Source organism: Scomber japonicus, chromosome 7 (assembly GCF_027409825.1).
Source record: "Scomber japonicus isolate fScoJap1 chromosome 7, fScoJap1.pri, whole genome shotgun sequence".
In the NCBI taxonomy this organism is placed as follows: Eukaryota; Metazoa; Chordata; class Actinopteri; order Scombriformes; family Scombridae; genus Scomber; species Scomber japonicus.
Window position 1 is genome coordinate 2124778 of NC_070584.1, and position 27299 is coordinate 2152076.

General features: G+C 38.5%; 2 protein-coding genes across 5 annotated transcripts in view; both read left to right on the forward strand.

Annotated features, from left to right (window-relative positions):
* Window positions 1–958: 958 nt before the first annotated feature.
* rad23ab (RAD23 homolog A, nucleotide excision repair protein b) lies at window positions 959–14276 on the forward strand. The gene is made up of 10 exons (XM_053322554.1): window positions 959–1157; window positions 3188–3269; window positions 3937–4016; window positions 5310–5836; window positions 6675–6721; window positions 8218–8345; window positions 8418–8535; window positions 9991–10175; window positions 11575–11709; window positions 12123–14276. The coding sequence occupies exons 1-10, from the start codon at window positions 1089–1091 to the stop codon at window positions 12234–12236; spliced, it is 1485 nt and encodes a 494-aa protein (XP_053178529.1). The 5' UTR covers window positions 959–1088; the 3' UTR covers window positions 12237–14276.
* An 860-nt stretch (window positions 14277–15136) lies between these two features.
* eps15l1a (epidermal growth factor receptor pathway substrate 15-like 1a) overlaps window positions 15137–27299 on the forward strand; it is a 54080-nt gene continuing 41917 nt past the window's right edge. For all 4 annotated transcript variants that reach the window (XM_053322085.1, XM_053322082.1, XM_053322083.1 and 1 more), the window contains exons 1-10: window positions 15137–15163; window positions 16017–16058; window positions 16197–16286; window positions 18617–18664; window positions 19488–19583; window positions 23278–23346; window positions 23644–23769; window positions 24327–24386; window positions 26200–26442; window positions 26584–26741. In XM_053322085.1, the coding sequence (XP_053178060.1) occupies window positions 15137–15163; window positions 16017–16058; window positions 16197–16286; window positions 18617–18664; window positions 19488–19583; window positions 23278–23346; window positions 23644–23769; window positions 24327–24386; window positions 26200–26442; window positions 26584–26741 (959 nt within the window). The remainder of the gene's footprint in view (window positions 15164–16016; window positions 16059–16196; window positions 16287–18616; window positions 18665–19487; window positions 19584–23277; window positions 23347–23643; window positions 23770–24326; window positions 24387–26199; window positions 26443–26583; window positions 26742–27299) is intronic.

The following is a 27299-nucleotide window of genomic DNA, read 5'->3' on the forward strand; positions in this document are numbered from 1 at the left end:
GTTAATAAAGATCCCATGGCACTTATTGCAAACACTAGGGGGTTCCCCAGGGTCCTGGCAAAATTCCCAACCAGGCTGGCTCCATCTGTCGACCAAACAATGTGTAATTGGCTCATTGAATCCTCTATCTCTTCCTCTAGCTGATGTGTGGTGAGCGGTCTGGTGTAAAATGGCCCACCTGTGACCAGGTGGGTGCTACACATTGGGGGTGATTGAGGTGAGTTACCCTCATTCACTGTGAACTGCTTTGGGTATCAAGATAAAGTGCTATATAAATGTAACATTATTACTATTACTTAAAATGTCTTAAAAATCAAATCTTCATCTTCTATGTTTCAACATTACAGTGTTTTAGTACCAAAGTCTTTTTGTTACTATACTTCCACCACAGCTCAACAGGAAACACTAAGAGGGAATCTGATGCTAAAAAGACTGTAAATGTGTCAGATATCACTTGATATGAATAACTCACACTGTTGAAGCTCAATAGAAGCTGATCGTCTACTTTTAAATGACTGTGTGGACACACTGTGGATTTAGTCCTCCATCACTTCCATTGAAAGCACATTTGAAAGAAATATTTTAACAGCCAGTTTGTTGTAACCCTATTGTTTAAGTAGACTGTCCTCTGTTTGCAGCATTGAAGAGAATAAGGCATTATGTTGGGCGGTTTTATTAGAAATGCGTGTATATATTGAAGGGTTGATTAAGCATTAACTTTCCCAACACTTTTCCTTTACGTCTTATCATGCATTGTCTGGGAAATCACAATATTTTGGTTGAATGGTAAGTCATATGAGGTTGAAACAAGAGATAAAGACAGATACACTTTTATTGGGTAATTTATTTGCACTCTCCGTGTTTGCCTTATGTCCGACTGCGTGTGAAGGCAGCACCGTGTTGCTGTGCCTCACCTCCACCAGCAGATGGCGTCCGTTTGCAGCCTGTACGGCACTGAGGCAGCTGAGTCACACATACATGTAGACCCTGATAAATACATACTGTGCGAAAAAGAACGGCTACAACGGAGAAACTGCCGTCAGTGCATTCATTTCTGAATACAGCTGCATCTGACACCGCGTGGAAAGATGCTGACGATAACGTTGAAGACCCTCCAACAGCAGACGTTCAAAATAGACATAGACCCAGAATTGACGGTGAGTAGAAGTTAACGGGGCTGAAGTAAACACGGTCAGGCCGGGAGGGCTGGCATGAATATAGGTTAGCTTCACAATACGGGAATGTTAGCTAACGATAAGACCAATGTATAGGGTGTTCAACTCTGTTACGCTGTTTTTTTTTAATGTGTATTTGAATAAGTGGCCTTAGAATAATATACAAATGTACTTCCAGACAAGTCAGCAATCTTGCAGGACCTCACAGAACTGAGTTCATGTAAGGTAATGCAGCTAGGTTAAGGTCGGGTAAAACCGGAATTTGGCATGTCTTCCTTCAAAATAAAAGTGCTAAAACGTGTAATGACCGACAGCATGTGAATGTACGTCCTCGACTGAAAGAAAAAGAAACCCAAAGTTATGTTTCTGTTGACTCAAGAATAACGTGAAATATGTTGTATTCCGTCTGTTGGTTGTGTGCACTACGCTTATCGTAGTCCTCATGGGGTTTCGCAAAGTATGAGCAGCGTAGAGGTTTTATATTGAAAACTGTGAACGGAAATGTTTGTATTTTGGTGTAATTTTTACACAGTTGGACTTGTTTCAATGTCTCAACATGAATGACGGTGCAATATTTTAAACCTAATTTTTATTCACATAGTAACGGAAAGATTCACTAGTAAATAGTTAGTTTTGTTAGTGAACAGAGATGCCTGCAGTAGTCACAGTATATTATGTGTGTTGAACTAATGTTTCATGTGCAGTCTTATCAAATGTCAATCACAATGTCCATAACAGTCATTGGCTTTACATCCCATAATAAACAGCATCAAAGAAAATGATCACATGTTAAATTAGTATTTATCATCACAATTATTTACACAAAAGCTGGTGTGATGCTGAAAATTTGACATGAAGTAATTATTATGATTATATCAAACTTTGCACCTAAAGTAACAGTGTAATGAACTTCTCTTTAGCATCTAACCTGAAAGTGCAAACAGAAGCTAAAGTGTATCTGAAGATATACAGTATGAACAATAGATCTGTGTGATAGTGATATAAAAACCCCACACAATTTCCTCACTTCAAATGTTCTACATTTCCGTTTATCATCATACATGACAGCTTTGGTGTTACACACTTATTTGTCATAATTCTCCTTGAGATTTTTATTTGTATTGTTAGATTTTTACTGCAGACACATATAGGAAACTAAAAGTTAAGTGAAAGTACTAAAAGAACAGTGATCCATATTCACTGAAAACAAATGAAATAATTAAATAAAGCACAAAAAGAAGGGAAAACACACAAACTGATAAAAAAGGTGTTCAGGTGAGTCACACAACTTATGACGAATGGATACACAAAAAACACAACATGTTTCAAGACATTGTGTATTGTACAAGACAATACACAGTCAAAATTCCGTCAGTATTCAACACATGGATGTCAAGACAGGTGACTGTACAGCATTATTATTACTCACAGAGCTGATATTAATGTACATGATCATTTTCTACAGAATGGATGGAGCAACAGTATTTATTCATTTACATAGCTGGCAGTCTTTCATCATATTGTTGATTACACAGTATAGACAGAAACCTCAGAAGACAAACTTCCACATCTGGATAAAAGTCTGTCACAAACAACAGTCAGGTGATCAAATGAAGAGTGAAACGTGCTGTTATCATACCCCATACTGTCCATTAGAAGATCTCTTCATAATACACGTACAATGTCCTCCTTCTGTGTAATAATGTGTTTAAAAGTTGATGTGAAGGTAATATGAAGCTTCAGTCGTCCAAATGAGTCACCACAGCTCAACAGGAAACACAAAGAGGGAATGTGATGGTAAAAAGACAGTAAATGTGTCAGATATCACTTGATATGAATAACTCACACTGCTGAAGCTCAATAGAAGCTGATCATCTACTTTAAATGAGTGTGTGGACACACTGTGGATTGAAAGCACATGTGAAGGGGACATGTTTGTAACATTTGGAGTCATGTTTGTTTCAGTAACTCTCCCAATGACATTAATGTTTTTATGTGTGGGTGTTTGTCAGGTGAAAGCCCTAAAGGAGAAAATAGAGGAGGACAGAGGAAAAGATGCATTTCCTGCTGCAGGGCAAAAACTCATCTATGCAGGTGAGCCAGAGGAGTTCCACAGAGAGAAAAACACTTAAATATTGAATTCATTTATAACTGAGCTGACAACAGATACTGACAACAGTGTAAAGTGCTTTTTTTTCAACTGTTCAAAATCATTGCTGAAGGTGCAGTACCAGTCAAATGTATATTATAATATGATAATTCTAATAATATATCATCATTCCTTGGCGTTAACTCAGTAGTGGAACTAACCAAATGTGGCCAAAATGCAGTTCTGACTATCTGCTGGACAGGAAACCACCACCGCACTCCACACCTCTTCTTCTTTTATTTTCTTATAATAGAACATCTTCTGCTTTATTGAGAAATTTAGAAAACTCAGGGAAACAGCAGTGAGAATAGTCATCCTGCTAATTAACCAAGTACTTGTAATGTGATTAGCTGCCCCAGAGCTTTTTGGGATAGAGGTATTTGTCATGTTTGTTGTCAAGGTGCTGTGACTGTGTATTGCACTGTATTCTAGCAAAAAAAAAAGTGCGTACATCTGCGTTAAATATAGCATATATGAAATGTTCAGAGGTCAAACACACTATTTATTTTAAAGATGCTTAAAAAGTCCCAACATGTCTTTAGACTCATATTTTGACCTGTTTGCAGGTCAGGAATCTTTTTCTCATTTGCTGTTTCTGTTTGACTCTTACAGGCAAAATCCTGAATGATGACACCTTGCTGAACGAGTACAAAATTGATGAGAAAAACTTTGTGGTGGTCATGGTTACAAAGGTTAGTGTGTCTGCAGAATGATGTGCTTGATTTGAATCCAACATCTAATGGAGATACAGTTTTTAGTCAGCACCAATGAAATTAAACTGTTCCTGCAGTGACCTCAACTCCAGCAAACACACACAGTTTAAACTTAATTGACTTTGCAGCAATTGCAAAAAACAGAAAAAGTGGTTAGAAATAATTGATGAATGAAAACAATATTTATGTTAAAATGATAGACTGGAGTGGTGAGTATAATATATAATACCAAACACTGTTTCCAGGATTTTGATGAGCCCATGACACCAGGACCCCAATTTGTTCACACTTCAGTGAAATGAGTTAAAATGAACTTGAGATAGTTCCAGATAGGTTTATTCATGTGCATGTGATACACGCAAAGCCTTTGACACCAGAAGTGTTCTAGAAGCCCAGATAGCTCTAATTGTAGTAAATGTCAAACATGAAATACGTCACCACAGAAAATGTTCACTATCTTTTATCGTTTGATTGCTTTCGTCTGGTATTGGTGGCATTTTTGCACAAAAGGAGGACTGTGCACTGTCCTGTTCTTCAAAGGAGCTACGCTACCAACACTTTTGGCAGTGACAGAGAGAACAGTGCTGCACAGAGGCCTTCACATGCTATTGATTTCAAAATGAATAGATATTTGTTATATTTGGCCTGGTAGTGGTTCTTGCTGGCCTCCTGCCAGGCCTGTGTAATTATAGGGGAAACACTGATGTAAATAAATCACCTATAGCATAAGAATATATTGAACTATTACACTCAGTGACAAACACTACAAGTGAACATATTACTGTGGTTTTATACTTCTCTAGCTCCCAGTGTCTGTTAGAATAGACTTTAAGCTTCTTTTACTGTTTTTTAAAGCTCTGAATGTTTTGGGACTCTGTAGTTTTATAATCCCTCACCAGATCTCAGGTCATCCACAGCTGGGTTTTTATATATACACAATTACATCCATAGGAAAATAGGAAGCGCAGGATTCTGTAATTCTGCTCCAAAATGATGGAATAGTTTACCCAAAGCTAGAAGAGATGTGAGCTCTGTGAATATTTTTAAACAACAGCTGAAAACATATCTATTTAATTTTATTTTGACATACTGTCTTTTACCTAAGAGGTTATGGTATGTGACTTTAGCTGTGAAAGTGTTATGATATTTGAGAGTAGTACGCAGCAGCATCATAGTAAACACTGCAAGTTAAAGGAAGTATGTTGTGTAGGAGATAAGCAGCCAAAGCACAACATGAACGACCAGCATTTGTGTTGTTATGTGTGTTTTTAGCCTAAACCAGCCCCTCCTCCACAAGCAGCCCCTAAAGTGACTCCCTTACCAGCTGCAGATCCAGCTCCAGCTCCAGCTCCAGCTCCAGCTCCAGCTCTAACCCCAGCACCACCCTCATCCTCAGCTCCAGCACCAGCCTCTGCCCCAACACAAGTGCCCTCCACACCGTCATATACAGAGCTTGCACCCACACCCACTCCTCAGTCAGTGCCTCCCTCTGAAGCTCTGCCCCCAGCCCCAGAAAAGCCCATCCTGTCAACCTCATCTGAAGAAACCACAGCTCTGGAGCCAAACGCGGCCCCGAGTGCAGCTCCAGCATCGGCCTCAGCTGCTTCCACGGCCCCTGCCTCCACTGCAGCCCCTGCCCCTACCCCAGCTCCAGCTCCAGCACTGGCACCGGCCCCTGAAGCTGGTCAGACAGCCCTGGCAGACTGCTCTGCTCCTGCTTCCCAGCCAGCGGAGAAGCCAAGGGAAGAGCCTGAGAATGAACCATCTGCCACTGCACCAGTCCACTCCTCTGATGCCAGGTTGGAGGAAACATGCCATATGTTTACATACATTAAATACCGTGTAAAGTGAATTCAGACATTTTCTTCTAAACCCATTAAATAGGTCATAAATGTATTTTAAAAAAGGTGTAAAAAGCATTTCAACCATTTAAAAATTGAATTGTGGAGCTAGGCTTCACAAACTGTGTTTCAAGATTTCTGTGTTCAGGATTTAGTGGGTGGGTGATTAGCATAAACCCGCCCCTGCTGCTGTAGAGGTATAAATACATTTAGCACACACTACTACTACTACAGTCTACAGTTAGCCAGTTAGCTGAGTTAGCTGCCGAGCAAGCAGCTGAGTTAGCCGCCGGGCTAGCAGCTGAGTTAGCTGCGAGCTAGCAGCTGAGTTAGCTGCCGGGCTCGCAGCAGGCTACCATGTTTCTGGTAGAGGTGGTGACTTTGATTGACAGGTGACACTTGGTAGGGGGCGGGGTTTCAGCGGACTCGGTGGGCACACCCACAGCATTTGGTAGCAGAGAAAGAGGTTTTACACATAGACTGTATAAAAGAAAAGGTATTACACAACTTTGAAGCCTAATTTCATATATTTGATGATTTTTTTTAATCATTCAAATTTTACACGGACTTTAAAGGTTGAACCTATCCTTACTGATAATTACCTGCTTTACATGATTATTTTCTCCAAGAATAAGGAGCTCTGCAGTAAAAAAAAGACTTTTTACAAGGTCCTAGTCCCTGGTTGCCATATTTAGAAGTTACTCTTCTGTGTGTGTAACTAATAACTGTTGCTACCAAAATTGTGCGTGCTTTAGAATATTCATTAGTTTTTTCTCTGTGTTCATTTCTCTCAAAGCCTCGTTGATGAACTGGGCCTCCTTGAGGAAGCAGCATCAATACTAGGTAACCAAATTATTCTTTTTTTTAACTTCTATCATAAATGAAGAACATTGACTGAACACTGACTGACTTCTGCTCTGGGTGGAATTTGCTTTATTTTTTAAAATTACACCCCTGTCTCAAGTTACTCCTTCCAGTGACAGCAGTTTGTTTTGAGGGTAAAATGAACTCGATGATTTAACATGGCGGCTGTTGGATCACAGTCAAAGTGTATCTAACTGTTCAGTGGGTCCACATAGGAATCTCCAAGTGACATTTTTGTTGTAGCACTTTATTATACTAATGAGAAGTGACTGCAGTGTTCCCCAGTTTGAGTATGTACTGCTGTGTGTCTGCTGCCATCTATCAAATAACAGCAAATGACCAAGAAAATGGAAAAATAGAGTTCATAGAGAGGTTCACACACTGGACTGGACAACTGAGGTGTGAAGTGGGTTCATATTCTTTTTCAGAGAGTTACAAAATACTGTTGAACACAAACCCTCCAATTCAGCTGTTGAAAAGGGAGTGTTAGACAATCCAATGACCTCTTCAAGTCTTCTAAAATCTGTTTTGAAATGATACAAGAGGACATACATGTACATCCATGGTGCAGCTCAAACAGGTATACAGCTAATGCAGAGTTACCAATGTGTAGTCAACAGTTCACTTACTAATTAAACACAAGGAAATCAGAAGAACATCCATAGGAGAGATATTTGCTGTATGCAGAAAAACAGGCAAACCCCAACTATTTAACTAAATACATTTACACAGACTTATTAACCCTTACAGACTGTTGGGGTCAGATTTGACCCATTTTTTCATTTTAGAGTTGCAAAAACACCATATACACATTTCTTTTAGCCGGACTTTGACCCGCAGTATACAAAAATGGAAATAAAACATGTGATTTCTTTTAAAAAAATACTTTATTTAACAGGTTTTCAATTATATAAACAATCAAACATAAACAGACATACAGTAAAGAATGTCAGAGAACATAAAACATTTTTGTGCAGCTCATACATGTTTTTTGTATATTCAAATGTTTTCCTGGATATTAAAATAGTGAGTGTGAATGTCTTGTTTCCATAAATAAACAGAATACACTCTTGATTGAAGATGAATCAAACATTTATGAACAACTGATGGGGAATTTATGAATGTGAAATTGTTGTAGAGATGAATTATGAGTCAGAATATGAACAGTATGTGAGGGTTAAATACATTTACAATACAGCAGACATGCCAAATGCCAGCATGAGAAACCTGATGTAGCAATACTGTATATTAGTGCTGCTACTGAAAATTATTCATTAATCTTTTAATCTTTTGACTTTTTTTCTCAATGAATTGATCAGTTGTTTTGTCCATGTAATGTGAGAAAATGGTGAGAAATATCAATCAGTGTTTCCTTAAGCCCAAGATGACTTCACTGCTATACTCCACAGCCTAAAGATATTCAGCTCCATCCTGCTTCCATAATCCTCTGTCCTCCCTCTCTCTGGTTTCCACAGTAACAGGTCAGGCCTATGAGAACCTGGTGTCAGAGATCATGTCTATGGGTTATGAGCGGGAGCAGGTGGTGTCTGCACTCAGAGCCAGTTACAACAACCCAGACCGAGCAGTGGAGTATCTACTCATGGTGAGGATTAAAACCAGCCCCGTATGCCACTATGTTCACTGTGAGCATGTAGTAAATGTTTGTGTACTGCAGGGTATTCCAGCAGAGGCCACTGACCTGCTACCTCAGGAGCCAGTCAGACACAGTGCTCCATCCAACCCCCCCACCCCTGCTACACAACAACCACAGCAGCCCCCAGCAGCCTCCACCAGTAAGAGCACACTTTTATTCATATCATAATGATAGTTACACAGGTACACAGAAGATCAAAACTATATGTATATATATTATGTTCAAAAACTAGTTACTCAAAAAATGGTCCAGATAGCTCATCAAAGTTTTCCTGTCTGATGACGGCCGTCTGTTCACTATTATCATTACTTTGCTGAGTTTGTTTCTGACAGACAGAGATTAATGAACAATGCTCAAGCTTTGGCTGCTTGGTTTGGGTCTGCATACACTCAGCTTGAGCATCACTAGCGGTCTGTGAGTGTTTTGTTACTAGCTTTGTGTTAGCATGAGAGATCAGGCAGTTGTTCTGCCAGCATGCATAAAAAGCACCTTTTGATTATTTTTTTATCTGCCCAATTTATACATAATAATGGCTGTAGATTACCTATACCGCTATTGAGTGTTTCCTCACACTCCACAAGCAACATTGGGCCCCATGCAACAATTTTGCATTTTGAGCCTAAAACTGAAACAATGGAATTTGTTCAGTAACTCGGCCGTTTCAGTCTGATGAAAGTGAGATGTGATCATGAACATAATCCATGCCCCTTAAAGAAATGATTAAATTAGATAGATAGATAGATAGATAGATAGATAGATAGATAGATAGATAGATAGATAGATAGATAGATAGATAGATAGATAGATTGATTGATTCCAGGAAGTATACATAGTGGGAATGGTGTAATTGGATGCTATGGTAGGATACAATGTGTACCATGGTGCAAAAAGTGAAGGATATTCCCAGTGCAATCACTGTAGCTGATACAGAATACATAATATAACAATACAAGAATGTAAACAGCAATAGAAACCAAATCCTTAATAATAAACCAATACTGGAATTAAGAGATTAAAACCTAGGTTATGAATTAGGACAATTCAGTCAAACAGGGTCCAAAAATAAGAAAAAAAAGGAAGTGTGTGCGTAGGGGCTAATATAGCCAGTAAAAGAGTTTCCTTCAGCTTTAAATGTTGTTAAAGCTGCACTAACCACTGTTTTTTTGTGTAAAAATGCCTCATATGACTATGTGTTATGTGAAAGGTGTCGCTTATTGTGACAAATGCATAGAAAATAATCAACTAGTTATCCACTTCCACTCAGATTTACTGAGCTTTGTAGCATCTTTCAGCTCATTGTTTTGGTTTTGCAGCCTACAGCAAGCTGTCATCAGCCTGGTTTCCTGCAGTGGCAGTCAACAGTTTTCATTGAAAAATCTCTGATAGAGCCACTGTACACTACCAGCACAGCACCAAACAGCACACACACACAGTTAGACACTACATGGTAAAGAAACAGTAGGTGAAGACAGATAATGCTAAAAGGAGAAGCACAAATCAAAAGGAATGCTAATGTTGCTAGGTGCTGGCTGGATGTGTAATTAGTCAACTGTTCATATTTTGGACACTTTGAAACATGTGTTACGTTCCCCAGCAGGCCCAGTGTCTGCAAACCCGCCTCCGTCTGCAGGTGGAGGCTCTGTCTCCACAGGGAACCCTCTGGAGTTCCTGAGGAACCAGCCTCAGTTCCAGCAGATGAGACAGATCATCCAGCAGAACCCGGCTCTCCTACCGGCCCTGCTGCAGCAGCTGGGCCGAGACAATCCACAGCTGCTGCAGGTAGCACACCAGCACACCAGCACACCTACAACACCACACCGCCTCTCTGGGAGCTTTTATATTATGTCTGTTAGCAGGATATTTCTTCAAATTTTGTGCTGAGACACATGAGGAAAGCTCAGGAAAAAAAGTGTTCTCAACATTGAAGAGGGCATTATGTGGTTGTGTTTATCAGCAGTTCTTTGGGCAAGAGTTACACATGACTGCAGCACACTTCTGAACACTGGGATTTGATGCAATTTAGCAGTCGTCTAACTTTTTGTTGTGTTGAATGGCTGTAGCTGGCAGGGCTCCTGTGAAACGCTCACCATGGTAACAACAATAACAATAGAAGTCGTGTTGCAGCAAAGGTGAAAGAAAGAACTCACCATTCTATTTCACTGCACTTACTGAGAATTATGAGTATGTGACAAATAAACCCAGTTTTATTCCTCAATAAGTTGTATTGCTACATAGAATTTTACTTTTTAAATTTAAATGACAGAAATTAGAATCCAGTATGAAATGATGTCCTATATGCTGTATCCATTTAATACAAATACATCTGAACATCATATATCAGTTTAAATCTTTTTTTTTTGTACATTATTTTTCCAAAATGTTGTACAGACAGAATATAGACAGCATTGACACAACGGATATTACACTATGGAAAAAAGTGTGGTTGCATACAGTACGTCAAAATAACTGAAATACAGGATATATAGTGTCTGTGTTAGAACTAGTGAAAACAAAACAAACAAAAAAAGAAAGGAACCAAACAATGTGTGCAGGAATATGACCAATGATGAACAGATTAACACTAGTAAAAAACATATTATGCTTGGCAGTGGTGATCCTAGGATCTGGGGTCCAGACAGAGACCCCCACTGTTTTTTTTGTCTGTGCAGGTTGTTAACAAAAGAGGAAAACTATTCTATTTTGTGTGCCGAGAACTTGTTTTTTTTTTTTTTTTAAGTTATCAGGAGAGGTATTGTGTATCATTGACAGTAAAAATTCATTTTTACTTTTTACTTATGTACTTCAGTACATTTCAGAGCCTTTACTTTTTTACTTTTACTTGAGTAAAGGAGTTGAATCACTTTTACCAGAGTCATTTTCTACACAAGTATTTGTACTTTTACTTAAGTACAGAATGTGTGTACAAAACATAGAGAACCATGGAGATATGAATAAGCCACCAGAGACTATAGCAATATCATCATTTTTCTTCTTAACCATAATTTATTAAGTGCAAGTCAAGTAGTTTAAATCATATTTTGATATTTTTCTACAAACCTACCTGGAGGTCTTTTATAAATCACTTCTTCTGGGCTGTGAATCTGTATATCTGTATGCTATTGGTGTATGCTATATATCAATGATTGTATTGTTAATTAACCTGCAGCAAATCACGCAGCACCAGGAGCGCTTTGTCCAGATGCTGAATGAGCCACGTGGTGGAGACGCTGGAGGGGAAGGAGCCGAGGCCCCTGGCTCACGACAAACCAACTACATCCAGGTCACTCCACAGGAGAAGGAGGCCATCGAGAGGGTCAGTTCACCACTCCCACTCACATGATCAGTGAATTATCTTATCTGGATAATTACCCAACTTGTCAGTAGTTACTTAAAGTACACAAACCTATGATTGGATATTTTTTGACATTGGATAATCCAAACCAGAATAATGAAGGAAAAAGTCTGGAAAAATGTTGCTGGCTTGTGTTTTCTTATTTATCCATAATGAAATTAATTTATGATTATGCAAGATATAAACAGTGCAGCTTTAAAGGGTTAATGGTGACAGTCTTGGTAAGTGTAGCAGCTTGTGTTGACGGTTGAGTCAGTTGTGTATACAGAAGGTGAGTATTGATACATGTGTATTTCTGCTCATATGATCACAGAGTGTTTGTTGCCTTGAGATGACTTTTGTTGTGATTTGGCGCTTTATGTCTTGTGTTCCAGTTAAAAGCACTGGGCTTCCCTGAAGGTTTAGTCATCCAGGCTTACTTTGCCTGTGAGAAGAACGAAAATCTGGCTGCAAACTTCCTGCTACAGCAAACATGGGATGATGAGTGAGCAAACATCACCTGACACATCACCGTTCAGCAGGGGGGGTCGCAGAGAGGATGACAATGCCATGCAAGGTCCACCGGGAAGGATGAAGGACAGGAGAGGAAGAGGACATTTCACACCGTGTGACTGTGTGATGACATGCTGTTCAAAGTTAGCTGTGCTGCCTTCTCTCCATTCAGCTGTGATGAGCATCATAGGAGCTAACACTGAGCTGTGCCTCACTGCCGCTACATCATTACTGCTGCCGCTTGTGCCGAGTAATCACACTGCGAGAAGTAACGCCAGTAAATTATGCCAACAGTCTGCATCACATGCACAGGTTTCTCCTCTGAGTTCAGCTCAGAGGCTGCATAACACTACACACAAGAAGATTTCCAGTGTACACATACACCACACAGAGTTCAGTGGTGTATATGTACAAGACTAAACAAATCAAATTAAATTACCACATGTCCATTTGCCAACCTTCCATGATGGATTTACCTGCAAATGTGATGCAAACTGTTGACTTCACTGTTTGAGAGCTAGCATTGCTTTATATTAAAGTTCAGTTCTGATCATTTCAATTCTTCTACTTTTTTTATCCTTTGAAAAAAAAACCTTAACACTGAGTCTAAGTAGCACAAATGTCTTCTACAGGTGATGTTTTAACCTTTCATTAACCATGCATAGGTGCTTCTGTGCTTCTTTTCATGGATAATGAAATCTACAAGATTGCAATTTGCTGCAGGAGTATGTGAAACGTATTTTTCTTCACCAAGGATAGGTTTTGTTTTTCAAGGGTAATGTGAATATATATGAAACCCATCACAGCCAGAAAAAGAAGAAAAAGGTCAAATATTACAAAGGTCAAAATGACGAAACTTGGGTCAAAATATTAAGACAATAAGTAAAAAGTGACTTTCATGCCAAAATTACAAGATTTTTTCTTTTCTTTTTCTTTTGGAGGAAATCGGCTTCTATAAACTATATATTCAAAGTATGGTAAAATATGGGAAGAGCTGCAAAACTTTGGAACATGAAAATAGCGTGCCATCACAGTATATGATCAAGATTATGGGTGCTGTGGTATTGTGTTTGTGGGAGAGGTGGGCACTCCCAGTTGCAGCTGTCAGCTTGAAGGTTATTATTATCTTTCACTGTTGGGAGGTTTGTTGTGTTATTTTTCAGATGAAGCAGTTTGAAGGTTGATTATGAAGTAAACTGGCTTTGTGAGCTAGAGATTTGACTTTTTGTTTAAAAGAAATGTGTTCCTTCCTGACATTTGCTGAACTGGAATAATCAAACATAGTCCACTTCCTACTTTCAGACAATCTATTTATGTTCAGAGCATCTCACATCACATTTCCTATGCATCTGAAAGCTGAAAGTGATTGAGCCACTGCTCCTTCATGCCTTATGGGTTGTTAAAGACTTGAACACATTTCATGTTACCATGTGTTGTAATTTACAGTATAGTGTTTTGATATGTCACACTTGAGTGTCCAATAATTGGTGATCATCATTAGAGTTTTAATTATTTGTTATTAATCAGCTATTCTTTTCAAAGTGGACTAAAGGGAATTTGAATAAGCGCTACAAGCCAAAAAAAAAAAAAAAAAATCATCTTTCAGCATGTGCTTTGCTGTTTCTCTTTTTATTTCTCTTTATTGTGTATCCACTGGAAATGGCCGGAAGTTTTGTATTATACTGTAAATGTGGGCATACAAACTTTGAGAAAAATGGCACTTTACTGTGACAAATGCTGCTGTTTAGTTGTGAGGAGTTGCTGATTGCATGAGATTGTTACACAGTTATTTAAAGCATGGTGGTGGGATAGGAATGATGAAACCACTACTGTGGTGTTTCTCTGTTGTTTTACCCATTTTGATGATGTTTCATTTTCTTTTTAGGTTTACGAAAATACGTACATCCTTCAATACAGCAGTTGAGGTTTAAGTTGTAAGAAAAGTTTCAGCATTGTGTAAAATAAATGGCTTTTACAAAGTAGCCTCGCCAATTTATTTTATTTTTTATTTATTTTATTTTATTAGTTTATTTATTTATTTAGGGACAGTGCATATTAATAAACATATCTGTAAACGTGCCAGAATCAGCCCAAAGGCTAGTTTTTATCTGTTGTCCCTGGCCAGGTGTGAGTTGGCAGCCTAAAATCAAGAAACAGTTTTAAACATTATAAGACAAGTTAGTTACAATAAGTATAAAACACAGAGTGAATAAGCAGCACACAGTAAAAGCAAAGCAAACTACGACTGAACAAAGCGACTAACAAACCGTTACAGAGCAGCTTAACAGAAGCACACGTAAGCAAGAACTAATGTGATGTTTTATTGTGAATGATGATGATGCATTCTCAAATACACATAACACTGGACTTATCAGGTTATGTTTATCTGCTAGGGTAGATAACAAATGAAACAGCTTCATATTTACTGGAGTGTGGTTCAAGTCTCATGACAACACAGTCACAAGGCATCTTTGACTTTTGGCATTGAAAAGTAGGCTACTCCATAAATAAAATGTATTATTCATTTATTGCTATTTCCTTTATTGTCACGGTTGATGCATTTCTTTTTAAAAAAGATTTTCAAGTGTATCATATTGCATTAGTTGTATTCCCAGCAGTGAATGAAAGGGAGCCAATTAGAGCTATAACACTAAGCTTGTAAAATAATTAGGCCGAATTAAAATGCGTGTCGAAATATATATTCAAAGATTTGCATTGGGTTAGAAAACTCATTCATTTCCAAGTAAGGAAGGCAATAAAAAATGGGAAAATCTTTAATGCAGTTTCGGATGCGCTCTTTTCCTTGAGTGTGAGGCCCAGGTTTGTCCGCTAGGGGGAGTGTTGCCTCGGAGAGGGAGGGTGGGTAGCTGGGTGCGTTCCCGCAGCAACAGGGACGATGGCAGCTCTCACATCCCTCACCCAGGTAAAGATACAGCTATTTACGCCTCTATACTTCTACTTTAAGCTAACATCATTCATAACATGACCCACCACTTCTCATTCATGACATTGCTTTTTGATTGTACTTTGAACAAGATATGAGTTCGCCCTGAAATGCAGCCAGAAATGAAGCAGTGAGCTGGAATAAGGCCTGTTGCAGTACCGTTAGGTAGCGGGCTTGTTAGCCTCAGCTGGCGCTGGCTAGCTGTGTAGCTATTTCTTTACGACATAACATTCAGTTAATGTATTAATTACACATGTAAAGATAAGACGCACCTTGGACACTGTACAGTAAGTTAGTGGCAGGCTGACCTGTGCGCATACATGGGACGTTGACAAAGCTCTGAACATGATGATAACGTTCAGTGAAGTCCTTAAGCTAGCAAACCTTAGCTAGCATAGCTTGTTTCCAGGCTGTGTAGTGTTGAATGTTGATGGAATAACGCCTGTCAGAGTTGAAGGTAGGCTATTCAGCAGGCTAGCACAAGCTAACCTTAGCTAAGGTTTGATGAGTGATGCTGATGGCTCAGTTCATGGTGAGGATGATGAGCACACAATCACCGAGAGGTCACTTCATATCATATCATATCATATCATATCACATCATATCATATCTTTGTTAGTGATAGTAAACAGCAGGACTAGGGCGTTCAGAGTCAAATTGAAATGATATGAGCATCTAAAAGATCTCCTCTCTAGGCCTAGTTATTGATATTTAAGTCAGTCCAGTTATTGACATAGTTTATATCATTGTTGACATGTTATCAGTGCGTGTAGCTGAAGGAAGCTGACAAGTACTTGTTTCCTAATGTAATAACATTGTGTCTCTACCACAGTTGACAAGTGGGAACCCTGTATTTGAGAACTTTTATAGACAGGTAAGATGATTCATTTGAGTGAAGCATGTATGATGGACAGTTTACATTTTTGACAGAGAGTTCAGTATAGTATTGAAAATCAAAAACTGTAAATATGACACAAAGCAGTGAGACTGTGATATGTGTGTCTGTTCTCAGGTGGATCCAGGGAATACAGGGAGAGTAGGACCCACAGAAGCTGCCTTGTTCTTAAAGAAGTCTGGACTTCCTGACATTACATTGGGAAAGGTAGGTATTAATAAAAGTTCCACTGTATGTTTTTTCTCTGTATTGGCTGATGGTTTGAATGTTTGGTCTATCTGCTGGATTCAGCACGTGTAGCTTATTGTAGAACTGCAATGATTAGCTGATTAGCTCATTATTCATTTTTTTAAACAAATATGCCAAAAAATGATATTAGTTGGTTTTAGCTTCTTGAATGCGATTTCATGCTTTGTTATACATGATAGTAAACTCAGTGTGTTTGGTTTGTGGACTGCTGTTTGGAATAAAACAAGACATTTTAAAAAGTAACTAGTGACTCTAGGAAATCATAGTAAACATTGTTACCATTTTGACATTTTATAGACCAAACGATTCATCTATTAATCAAGGAAATAATCAGCAGATAGATGTAAATTGCAGCCCTGCTTTGTTATTGTTGTTGTTGTTGTTGTTGTCATAACAATTATTTAAAGTACTACTGTCAGTCAGTATGTTTATATGTGCACAAGATAGCAGCTTCTTGTGAGGAAGTCCAATATCAAGTAATCAGATTACATCTTCTACCCTCAATTTATTTTGGAATTGTGTTGTACTTAGTTTATGTGTAGTAATGAGACAGGACACTGCTTCCTGTGTGTGTGTGTGTGTGTGTGTGTGTGTGTGTGTGTGTGTGTGTGTGTGTGTGTGTGTGTGTTGGAGGGTTTATGGTGCAGTATGAGGTCAGTGTCTGTAGTGACAGAGAAGCTTTTCCTCACAGGGTGAATGTGTGTAACAGACTTATTTCATCCTAGAGTTTACTTTGTGTCTGTTTTGGTTTTAGTTGGACTCTGAATGGAATTATGTTTGTATTGCTGTATGTGATTAATAACCTGTTCTTTTCTGTGCATTACAGCACATGCTCATATTTAAAGGGTAATGAAATGTAAAAATGTATACATGGGTGAGAAATGGATTTTGTGAAGGAGAAAATGGAGCTGGGGAATCATACGTCTCTCTGACATTCACTTATCAAGAGTTAGTTTTTCTTTAAACTCTGAAATCTGACATTGTAGCAGACCTTGAATGTTATCAGAGGAAATGCTCATGTATCACAACTCCCCATCTGTGTTGACTCTTTCAGTGCTGTGTGCTCATAAACAAACTGAATCTGCTGTTTTAAACACTAAGAACAGAGCTAATGATGAAATATTAGTATAATCACATGACTTAGTTTGTGACAGGTGTAACTAGAGGCTGCTGGGATTGCTCTGGGGAGAAGACACACACATTATTATTGGTGATGGATTCACAGTGGCATTGTTGTGACTGGATTTAGGTGTGATCACATTTATACAGCCTACCACTGTGTGTGTGTGTGTGTGTGTGTGTGCGTGTGTGTGCGTGTGTGTGTGTGTGTGCGTGCGTGCGTGCGTGCGTGTGAGGAGTCTCAGTGATGTTTTGGGGTTGCTTTGCTGCCTCAGGGAACTGGCTGCCTTCAATCTGTGCAGGACACAATGACAGCACAAAACTATCAGGACATTTTGGAGCCAAACATGGTGTTAGAAAACTGTGTCTCTGTCGCAGGTCATGGCTCTAACAGCAGGATCATATTTTCAGTCATGTCTGGATATAATATTTTCTATATTTATATTTCAGTGTTTTGTAACCAGCGTTGTTTACATAGGGTATCATGTTACCCCCCTGTGCTTCACCACATACACACATTTCTGTACATACCAGTAACCAATTCATTTGTTTAAAGAGCAATATGGTTTATTGATTCGTAGTTGTATGGTGACTGATGGTAGATAATGTGTACATGAAGTAGTAGTAAAGAGTAAATAACAGCCAGACAGTGATTGGTCAGGAGCAAGCATGATTTGAACTTCTCTGTCACACTCTCTCTATTCATACTCCACACCAGGACTAGGACAAGGACTGTGTTTAAAGGGCCGTTCACACCAAAAGTGTATTGAGCAGCAAGTCTACATAGAAAATCAATGTAAATGGAAGCGTCTGAAGCTGCGCAAATAAAGTTGAAAAAATTGACCTTTTTTGGCGACATCGCACCGCAGCATCCAATCAGTGGCGAGTTTCTCCTGACGTTGCATCCATGATGCAAGTGCGAATGAGGCAATGATCCAGAAATTGATATTTATGATCAAGCGATGTGATAGAAGCGATTCAAGTGATTTTTTCCGCGTCAGGAGCTTTTGGTGTGAACGCCCCATAAGTGTGTGTTGTTAGTTCTGTTTATACATTTCATCACATTACAAATTGGCCTTTCTGCCACAGACCTCCTCAGTGAGGTCAAAGGTCAGGCTCATTTAAAGAAGATGTGTATCCTCACGTTGAGTTTGTGTCTTGTATTTTAGATCTGGGATTTGGCTGATCCTGATGGTAAAGGTTATCTGGACAAACAGGTAGGAAACAGTCTGCTCATGTGTTTCACATACGTGCTTCACATGGGGATGTGGGGATCACAGTGCATGCAACCATTTTTTAAAATCTCATGAGCAGAAAAATACTTGTTGACAAAAATACTTGACAAATAATGACATGTATATAGTGTAATAGTGAATGTCTCCCCAATACAACACAGTTTATATGGGCCATATACTGTATATATCTATAGTTATATACCCATAAATGAGACATTTCCAGCATGTTGCAGCTGTTGTAAAAAGTAAGTGGAAAACAGCAAACATTCATTTGAACTTTATACATTTAAATTACATTTTTTTTGTATATAAATATTTATTTTTATCACATCTGAATAATAATAAAAATAACCATATCATAACATTTGCCAAAATGTGTATGCAATTGATAAAAATCAGGCTTTTCAGTTTTGCACAGAGCCACAGCCGAATGAACAGAAAAATAGTGCTGAGTCACTACATTTTGGTGTCATTTACAGTCACCATGCTGCAGCTTCTTTCCTCTGCTGTGTGTCTGTGTCTCACATAGACTTACATTTATCTTCTGTATACTAACCACTACTTATATAACCCTCAACCTTACCCTAACCTGAACCACTGACCCAAAAATCTGCTTTTTACCAATTGGGGACACAGCTTTTGTCCCATATTGATCAAGCTGTTCCCGATGAACTGGTCCTGAGTCAGAGATTTGTACCCAGAAGTAGCCTGTGACAGATCAGCCACACTCATTAGTCTCTCTCTCTCTCTCTCTCTCTCTCTCTCTCTCTCTCTCTCTCTTTCTCTCTCGCTCTTTCTCTCTCAGGGCTTTTATGTAGCTCTGCGGCTCGTGGCCTGTGCTCAGAGCGGTCAGGAAGTCAGTCTGTCCAGCCTCAACCTCACAGTCCCTCCTCCCAAGTTTGTGAGTATGACTTCATCATTCAAGCTCACAAAGCAGATACTTGATATACACTGCTCAATAGCTCAATCAGGATATACACATTACAGAAATACTGAATGTATTCATTATTATGTTTTGGTCATTGATATTTAAAATCATTATACGTGCAATACATATGTCAGCATAGTCACTCTTACTGTAAAAAAAGAAAGAGTCAACAGGCTGAACCAGAAGAAATAATTAGATGAACAGCTAGCATTAGTGGAAGTGAGTAGCATCATTTACAAGATGATCTCATAAGTAAAAAAGAGAAAAAAGCAAGTGGATAATAGAGTCTGTATGTATTTCATGTTAGTCCAGTTATCACTTGTCTTCATTTCAGCACTTCAGTATTATATCAGCACTTATACCCAACAATTCTTTATGTCTAGCCTCAGTAATATTATCTCACCCGGCTTGGATGTGGGCCGGAGGCTGCCTGGCTTTTTGGTGGCCTGGCCATGCTACCTGGAATAGATATAAATGAAATGATACCAACGACTTGCTTGCAAATAGTAACTATAGACAGAGTGAGAAATAGAAAGAATGTGTGTGATCCAGACAGAGGAGGCTTGTCTGGGACTAGTGGATTTTTTGTGTTTTCTCTATCATTTCCTGACCCAAAATGGAACAAATGGAACCATAATCTAGCAGGATAGTGGAAGCACACCAGGCTTGTGTGATGCATAAACTGTATATAGTGTGTTGTAGTGGAGGTTACATGCATGTTTTCTGTTTGAACATTATATCCTGGTATGAGACATGGAGATGATTGTTACTCTTAACACAGACCAACAAACCACCATCAGCTACACAGGTGTGTAAAACAAACAAACCCTCTGTGCTGAAGCTGCTTTCATGGGACAGATGAATTAATCCAAGTTCAGAGGATCATATATTACATTAACTGACATGAGCAGCACCAAATAATAAAGTCAGACAAAAGACAACAAGTAACAAAAGTGTGTTGCTGCTGCTGTCAGTGCTTAGTGCTGCTGATGTGTTTTACTGTAATGAACACCACACAAGATAAAGTTCTGTCTCATTAATCATTCATTATTCATCTGACTATTTGAACAAATGAATGTTATTTTGTTATTACAAACATTGATGTACATTAAGAATCACATTGACACTGGGAGAATGTAGATTGATTGGTCCATCTATCCCTCAATAACACCTACATTTATTTATGTGTTGCAGATAAATATTATTCATATTTATTTACCTTTATGTGCACTTGTTTCATTTGAGCTCACTGCCCCTCCCCAATAAAACAATCTTAGGAGAAACACTGTCAATCATCACTATTAATCTATACAACTCATGTTGAAACTGACTTTACAAAGTGTTTTGTACCTCAGGATCAAGATTAACAGCAATGAATAAAGTAATGGTTTGAATAAAATTCATAAATTGAGTCATATACAGTGGGGCAAAAAAGTATTTAGTCAGTCACCAATTGTGCAAGTTCTCCCACTTAAAAAGATGAGAGGCCTGTAATTTTCATCATAGGTACACTTCAACTATGAGAGACAGAATGGGGGGAAAGAATCCAGGAAATCACATTGTAGGATTTTTAATGAATGAATTGGTAAATTCCTCTGTAAAATAAGTATTTGGTCACCTACAAACAAGCAAGATTTCTGGCTCTAACAGACCTGTAACTTCTTCTTTAAGAGGCTCCTCTGTCCTCCACTCGTTACCTGTATTAATGGCACCTGTTTGAACTCATTATCAGTATGAAAGACGCCTGTCCACAACCTCAAACAGTCACACTCCAAACTCCACTATGGCTAAGACCAAAGAGCTGTCAAAGGACACCAGAAACAAAATTGTAGACCTGCACCAGGCTGGGAAGCCTGAATCTGCAATAGGTAAGCAGCTTGGTGTGAAGAAATCAACTGTGGGAGCAATTATTAGAAAATGGAAGACATACAAGACCACTGATAATCTCCCTCGATCTGGGGCTCCACGCAAGATCTCACCCGTGGGGTCAAAATGATCACAAGAACGGTCAGCAAAAATCCCAGAACCACACAGGGGGACATAGTGAATGACCTGCAGAGAGCTGGGACCAAAGTAACAAAGGCTACCATCAGTAACACACTACGCCGCCAGGTACTCAAATCCTGCAGTGGCAGACGTGTCCCCCTGCTTAAGCCAGTACATGTCCAGGCCCATCTGAAGTTTGCTAGAGAGCATTTGGATGATCCAGAAGAGGATTGGGAGAATGTCATATGGTCAGATGAAACCAAAATAGAACTTTTTGGTAAAAACTCAACTTGTCGTGTTTGGAGGAGAAAGAATGCTGAGTTGCATCCAAAGAACACCATACCTACTGTGAAGCATGGGGGTGGAAACATCATGCTATGGGGCTGTTTTTCTGCAAAGGGACCAGGATGACTGATCCGTGTAAAGAAAAGAATGAATGGGGCCATGTATCGTGAGATTTTGAGTGAAAACCTCCTTCCATCAGCAAGGGCATTGAAGATGAAACGTGGCTGGGTCTTTCAGCATGACCATGATCCCAAACACACCGCCCGGGCAATGAAGGAGTGGCTTCATAAGAAGCATTTCAAGGTCCTGGAGTGGCCTAGCCAGTCTCCAGATCTCAACCCCATAGAAAATCTTTGGAGGGAGTTGAAAGTCCGTGTTGCCAAGCAACAGGCCCAAAACATCACTGCTCTAGAGGAGATCTGCATGGAGGAATGGGCCAAAATACCAGCAACAGTGTGTGAAAACCTTGTGAAGACTTACAGAAAACGTTTGACCTCTGTCATTGTCAACAAAGGGTATATGACAAAGTATTGAGATGAACTTTTGTTATTGACCAAATATTTATTTTCCACCATAATTTGCAAATAAATTCTTAAGAAATCAGAAAATGTGATTTTCTGGATTTTTTTTCTTCTCATCTTGTCTCTCATAGTTGAGGTATACCTCTGATGAAAATTACAGGCCTCATCTTTTTAAGTGGGAGAACTGACTAAATACTTTTTTGCCCCACTGTAAACTATTCATCTGCATATGCAAACAAAATGGAAAAAAGTCAGTCATTGTTATTTTTACCAAGATAAGTGATTTATGTACCTGGACAAGTCATTTAAAAAAAACGAGCCCTGACACTGTGCTTTTGAGCAGACTGTAGTCTTTGCTCATGTTTTTATGTTTTTTTCATTTCCAATTCTTACTGTTAAATGTTTGTTTTACGTGAAGCACATTGAGTTGCCATTATGTATGAAATGCGCTATATAAATAAAGCTGCCTTCCCTTGCCTAATAGTGAACAGCAGAGTGTCAGCTGTCTCATTAAAACGTAGGCCCAGCATGTGCCTGCTGTGTGAAAGTGGTCTAATATAACATTTAGTTATTTGAAGTTGTGTCAAGTCAAAGTTTATTTAAAATGCATTATCACACCATGGAGTCTCAGTGCACTTTACAACAGTAAAACTATATTACAAGAATGCAGGAGGGACAAAAGAAGACAAAAAAACATTTAAAAAAAGATGATAAATTGCAGAAAATTCAAAGAGGGTCCAATACACAGAAGACTACTTGAAAGTTGTGATTCATGTGACACATTATCACAAAACTACCAAGGATTAATGGCTTATGTTATTCATGATTGTAGCAAAAGCTCAGTATGAGAATAAAATCTGTGTTTGTTTTTTCAGAAGGACACAAGCAGTCCGTCTCTAAGCAGCACAGCTCCTACTTCCAGTGAGCTACACTGGGCTGTCAGGGTGTGTATGAACACACACACACACAGACACACACACACACACACACACACACATAGTGTAATAAAGCAGTCATTATTTCAGTCTGTCACAGTTTGGTGAATTTGTACCTTGGTTTTGGGTCAGTACAGTTTTGGGTTGCAGGGAAAAAAAATGGAAAATTGTATAATATTATATGTTATTTATTATTATATAATTAGTACAGTATTTTTACTTTTAAAGTATCAATATTGGTATCTGCCTGCAGGTTGTAATATTGCAGTAAGTCAGAGCCATAACTCTTGTGTGTTTCATTCGCAGCCCGAGGAGAAGAGTAAATTTGATGGAATATTTGAAAGTTTGGCACCAGTCAATGGCCTGCTGTCAGGAGAGAAGGTCAAACCAGTCCTAATCAACTCCAAGCTACCTCTGGATGTTCTTGGGAAGGTATGGACTTTCACTGTGTTTTATTCTACTGAGTCTGGCTTTCTTCATTTGAAGATTACAATATTTAAAAGAAATTGTAACATAATGATATTGTGTTTCTCACTAAATATGTAATGTAGTAAATTCAGCGTTAATATCATTGTGGCTGGTTGAATTCTTGTTTACAGATGATATGCTGATGTGTAGTTTGTTATAGAACATGCTTTTTTCAAACATGATCTTACAACTGAAATGAAACATTTTTAAAGAGGACTAATTACACTTCTGTCCAGTTGTGAATGTTTAATTTTTGGTTATTTAGAGTTCAAGGCCAGTTATTTTAATTCACAGGGATTACAACATTTACCTCATTATTTGACACATTGGCCAATTTTAAAAAGAACATCTGACACTGTAACATTAAACATATGAAGCATAATAGGTCTCCTTAAACAATGTAGTTATTCCTTCAGTTATTATACACAGTATGATGAATCCCCTCACTGTTGTTAGTGCACTGTGTAGTCTTTATTCTGATTGTATCCATATTACACCATCATATTGATTCGTGCTGATAGGTTTGGGACCTGAGTGACATAGATAAAGATGGCCATCTGGACAGAGATGAGTTTGCAGTGGTAAGTGCATCTTACTTGTTTTTCTTATGGCTTTTGCTCATTAGATCCACTTCATCCTGACCTGCTGTGTTCACTCCTATATTAAGTTGTAGAATTGATACACAACATGTGTAATACTCAGAGTGCAGAGATGTGGGTCATTGACAGATTTTTAATCATTTGTAGATAACAATGTTGGTCTACAGCAGAGAGGACGTTGGCTTTGCACAGGACATTTATTGCCAATAAGAAAAAATATATATAGCCAACTAGGGGTGGGACGATATGCTTTGGTCACGATTCGATTGTATCACAATTTTAAGGTGCCAATTCGATTTGTATCACGATTCTCGATAATTGCAATTCTACAAGTATTGCGATTGATATAATCAATAATTGCAGTTTTCTTTTCCTTCTTAAAAAACAAACAAGTTGAATCATACACTTCTAGAGATGATAAACCATGAATGACATTCCCATAAACAATGCACATCAGTCTGTGTCAATGTAATGAATTGTTCAATAGATTAACCAATATGTTTTTAAATAATAAGTAAAGTGTTCTGACTACTCAGTGCTCTCAGAAATAGTGTAATGTCTGATAGCTTTAACAAAATAACATACACATGTATACTACACAAAAATATGTATTTTCTGTTGTTCAGTCGACCTGAGCTGTTGGAACAATAAATAAAAGATAAATAATAATAATGGTTTATTTTTGTAGTTACCAGTTTTACTTTTTCCATCAGTAGGCTACCATACAAACTATGTGTGCTAGATTCCCCTGCTGCTCTCCTCCTCTCCTACTGCTGACTGTGAGATCTGAGCAGGTAGAAGCTGATAGTTCACTAATTATAAGGGAGCACACTGCAACAAGGTTAATGATCCACTCAGTGACATGATATCATTGATATGACGCACAAAAGCGATAGAAAACCCATCGTTTTCTGTGCGCGTGCATGCGTGCACAGGATGCAGCACAGACTTTCTAGTTTTATGTAGTGTGAACTACACGTTTAGAAGATTTAGGTACGACGCTGTGTGATAGTCACACACACACACACACACACACACACACACACACACACACACACACACACACACACACACACACACTCAGTCACTCTAGTGCCCTCTCTTGCTTGTGCGCTCCAGATTCCGGGAGTGTCTGATTTGTAACTGTGCAAAACATTGCATTCTCTTGAACTATTTGGAAATAAAAAGATAGAATAAAGATTTGTGCACTTAAAAATAATTATCAACATCTTTTAGGATTATAATATAGATATGTTTTTAAACTGAATTCATGATTCATTTTAAAGGATTTTTGAATTGATGCTATTTTTGAAATATATATATCTTTAAAAATCTCATGTACCGTCTGGAGTGCCTTCAAGTACCCCCATTTGAGAACCACTGCTTTAAGGTATAGCTGCTCTGAGGGCAAGTTCCTGAACCTAAATGTCAGCACCATTTGAGGAGTGATACCAAATCTCATTTTCAGATATTGTCAAGGCGAATGAATGCTACCTCTGGTTTGGAACAGATAAATGTGATATATATTGCATGTGTTTACATATGTTTATTGATATTCTGATTAACGGTATCTGATGTGTATTTTACTGCCTGATTATTTATCTGTCAAAACTGGATATTGAGTGCAGTGTTAGGGAGTATATCGTTCTTAATTACAATTCTCAGTAATGTTCTAGAAGTGTATTTTCAAAGTCATGTAACATTTCTAGTATCAGCATTTTTTCCATTAAGTAGTAAAACAGCACAATCAAATGCTGAATCAATAAATGTTTACTCTTGTGGTGTGTTCTCCCAGGCCATGCACCTTGTGTACCGAGCCCTGGAGAAGGAGCCAGTTCCTGCACTTCTGCCCTCTTCTCTCATCCCTCCATCCAAGAGGAAGAAGAGTCTGGGCTCAGTGGTGGGCTCTGTGCCTGGACTGCCTGCAAGCCCTCCACCACCCAAAGACTCACTGCGCTCCACACCTTCACACGGCAGCATGAACTCACTCAACAGCACCGGCAGCCTGTCTCCCAAACACACACTCAAGTCTGGACAGGTGATATACATTTTATTAACCACACTGATGTACACACACTCCAGTAATATTATATGTGTGTATACATGCAACTTGACTGGTTGGCAGAAGCATACAATCACAATGTGTTACTAGTTCTCTGTCTGTATGTCTCTATCTCAGCATTCACTCAACTGGGTAGTGCCTGTGTCAGACCGCGGTCGCTATGACGACATCTTCCTGAAGACGGATGCCGATCTGGACGGCTTTGTCAGTGGACAGGAAGTAAAGGACATCTTCATACAGTCTGGACTTTCTCAGAACATCCTTGCCCATATATGGTAGAAACTCCGCTAAGCTCCCACTCATCTTTCATATGTGCTGTGTTTTTATTTCTTGGCTTTATTAATGGGTAATAAATCATTACTGGTGTTTCATAGATCAGTTATCAATCAATAATGAGAACACATTTTTGGTTGATGTTATAAATGTTGATAATCCATTTATAAAGTTGATCCTCTGCAGTCCTTTTCTGAAGGGTTAATATTCATATAGTCCTGAGTTTTTTTTTCATATTCGGGCTATTCAAAAGTATACCTGAACTATAAAACATTAGTAAATAACTAAATAACTTAATTACTAACACTTAATAAAACCATTGCTTACAACTCACAAATGCTTTATAAAGGTTGCCTTATTAGAAAGTGGAAAATGAGATCTTCCACTGTCAGAAAAGTGCTTAGAAAATGAAGCTGCTAGTTTTTGTGATAGAATTGATCCTGCTAAATCAGACTTTTTTTACATATCAAAGGTCAGATTGAACATATTTATAGCAAATTTAACTTCTTCTATGTACAACTATAAAAAACATAGAGCAACATGTGCAAACAGTTCAGTTC

Excerpts from the sequence above, each read along its gene's own strand:
- rad23ab (XM_053322554.1), top strand. The coding sequence starts at position 1,089 with ATGCTGACGATAACGTTGAAGACCCTCCAACAGCAGACGTTCAAAATA. Across the intron at positions 6,722-8,217 it reads GGAAGCAGCATCAATACTAG|TAACAGGTCAGGCCTATGAG; the intron begins GTAACCAAATTA and ends TGGTTTCCACAG. Across the intron at positions 8,536-9,990 it reads GCCCCCAGCAGCCTCCACCA|CAGGCCCAGTGTCTGCAAAC; the intron begins GTAAGAGCACAC and ends TACGTTCCCCAG.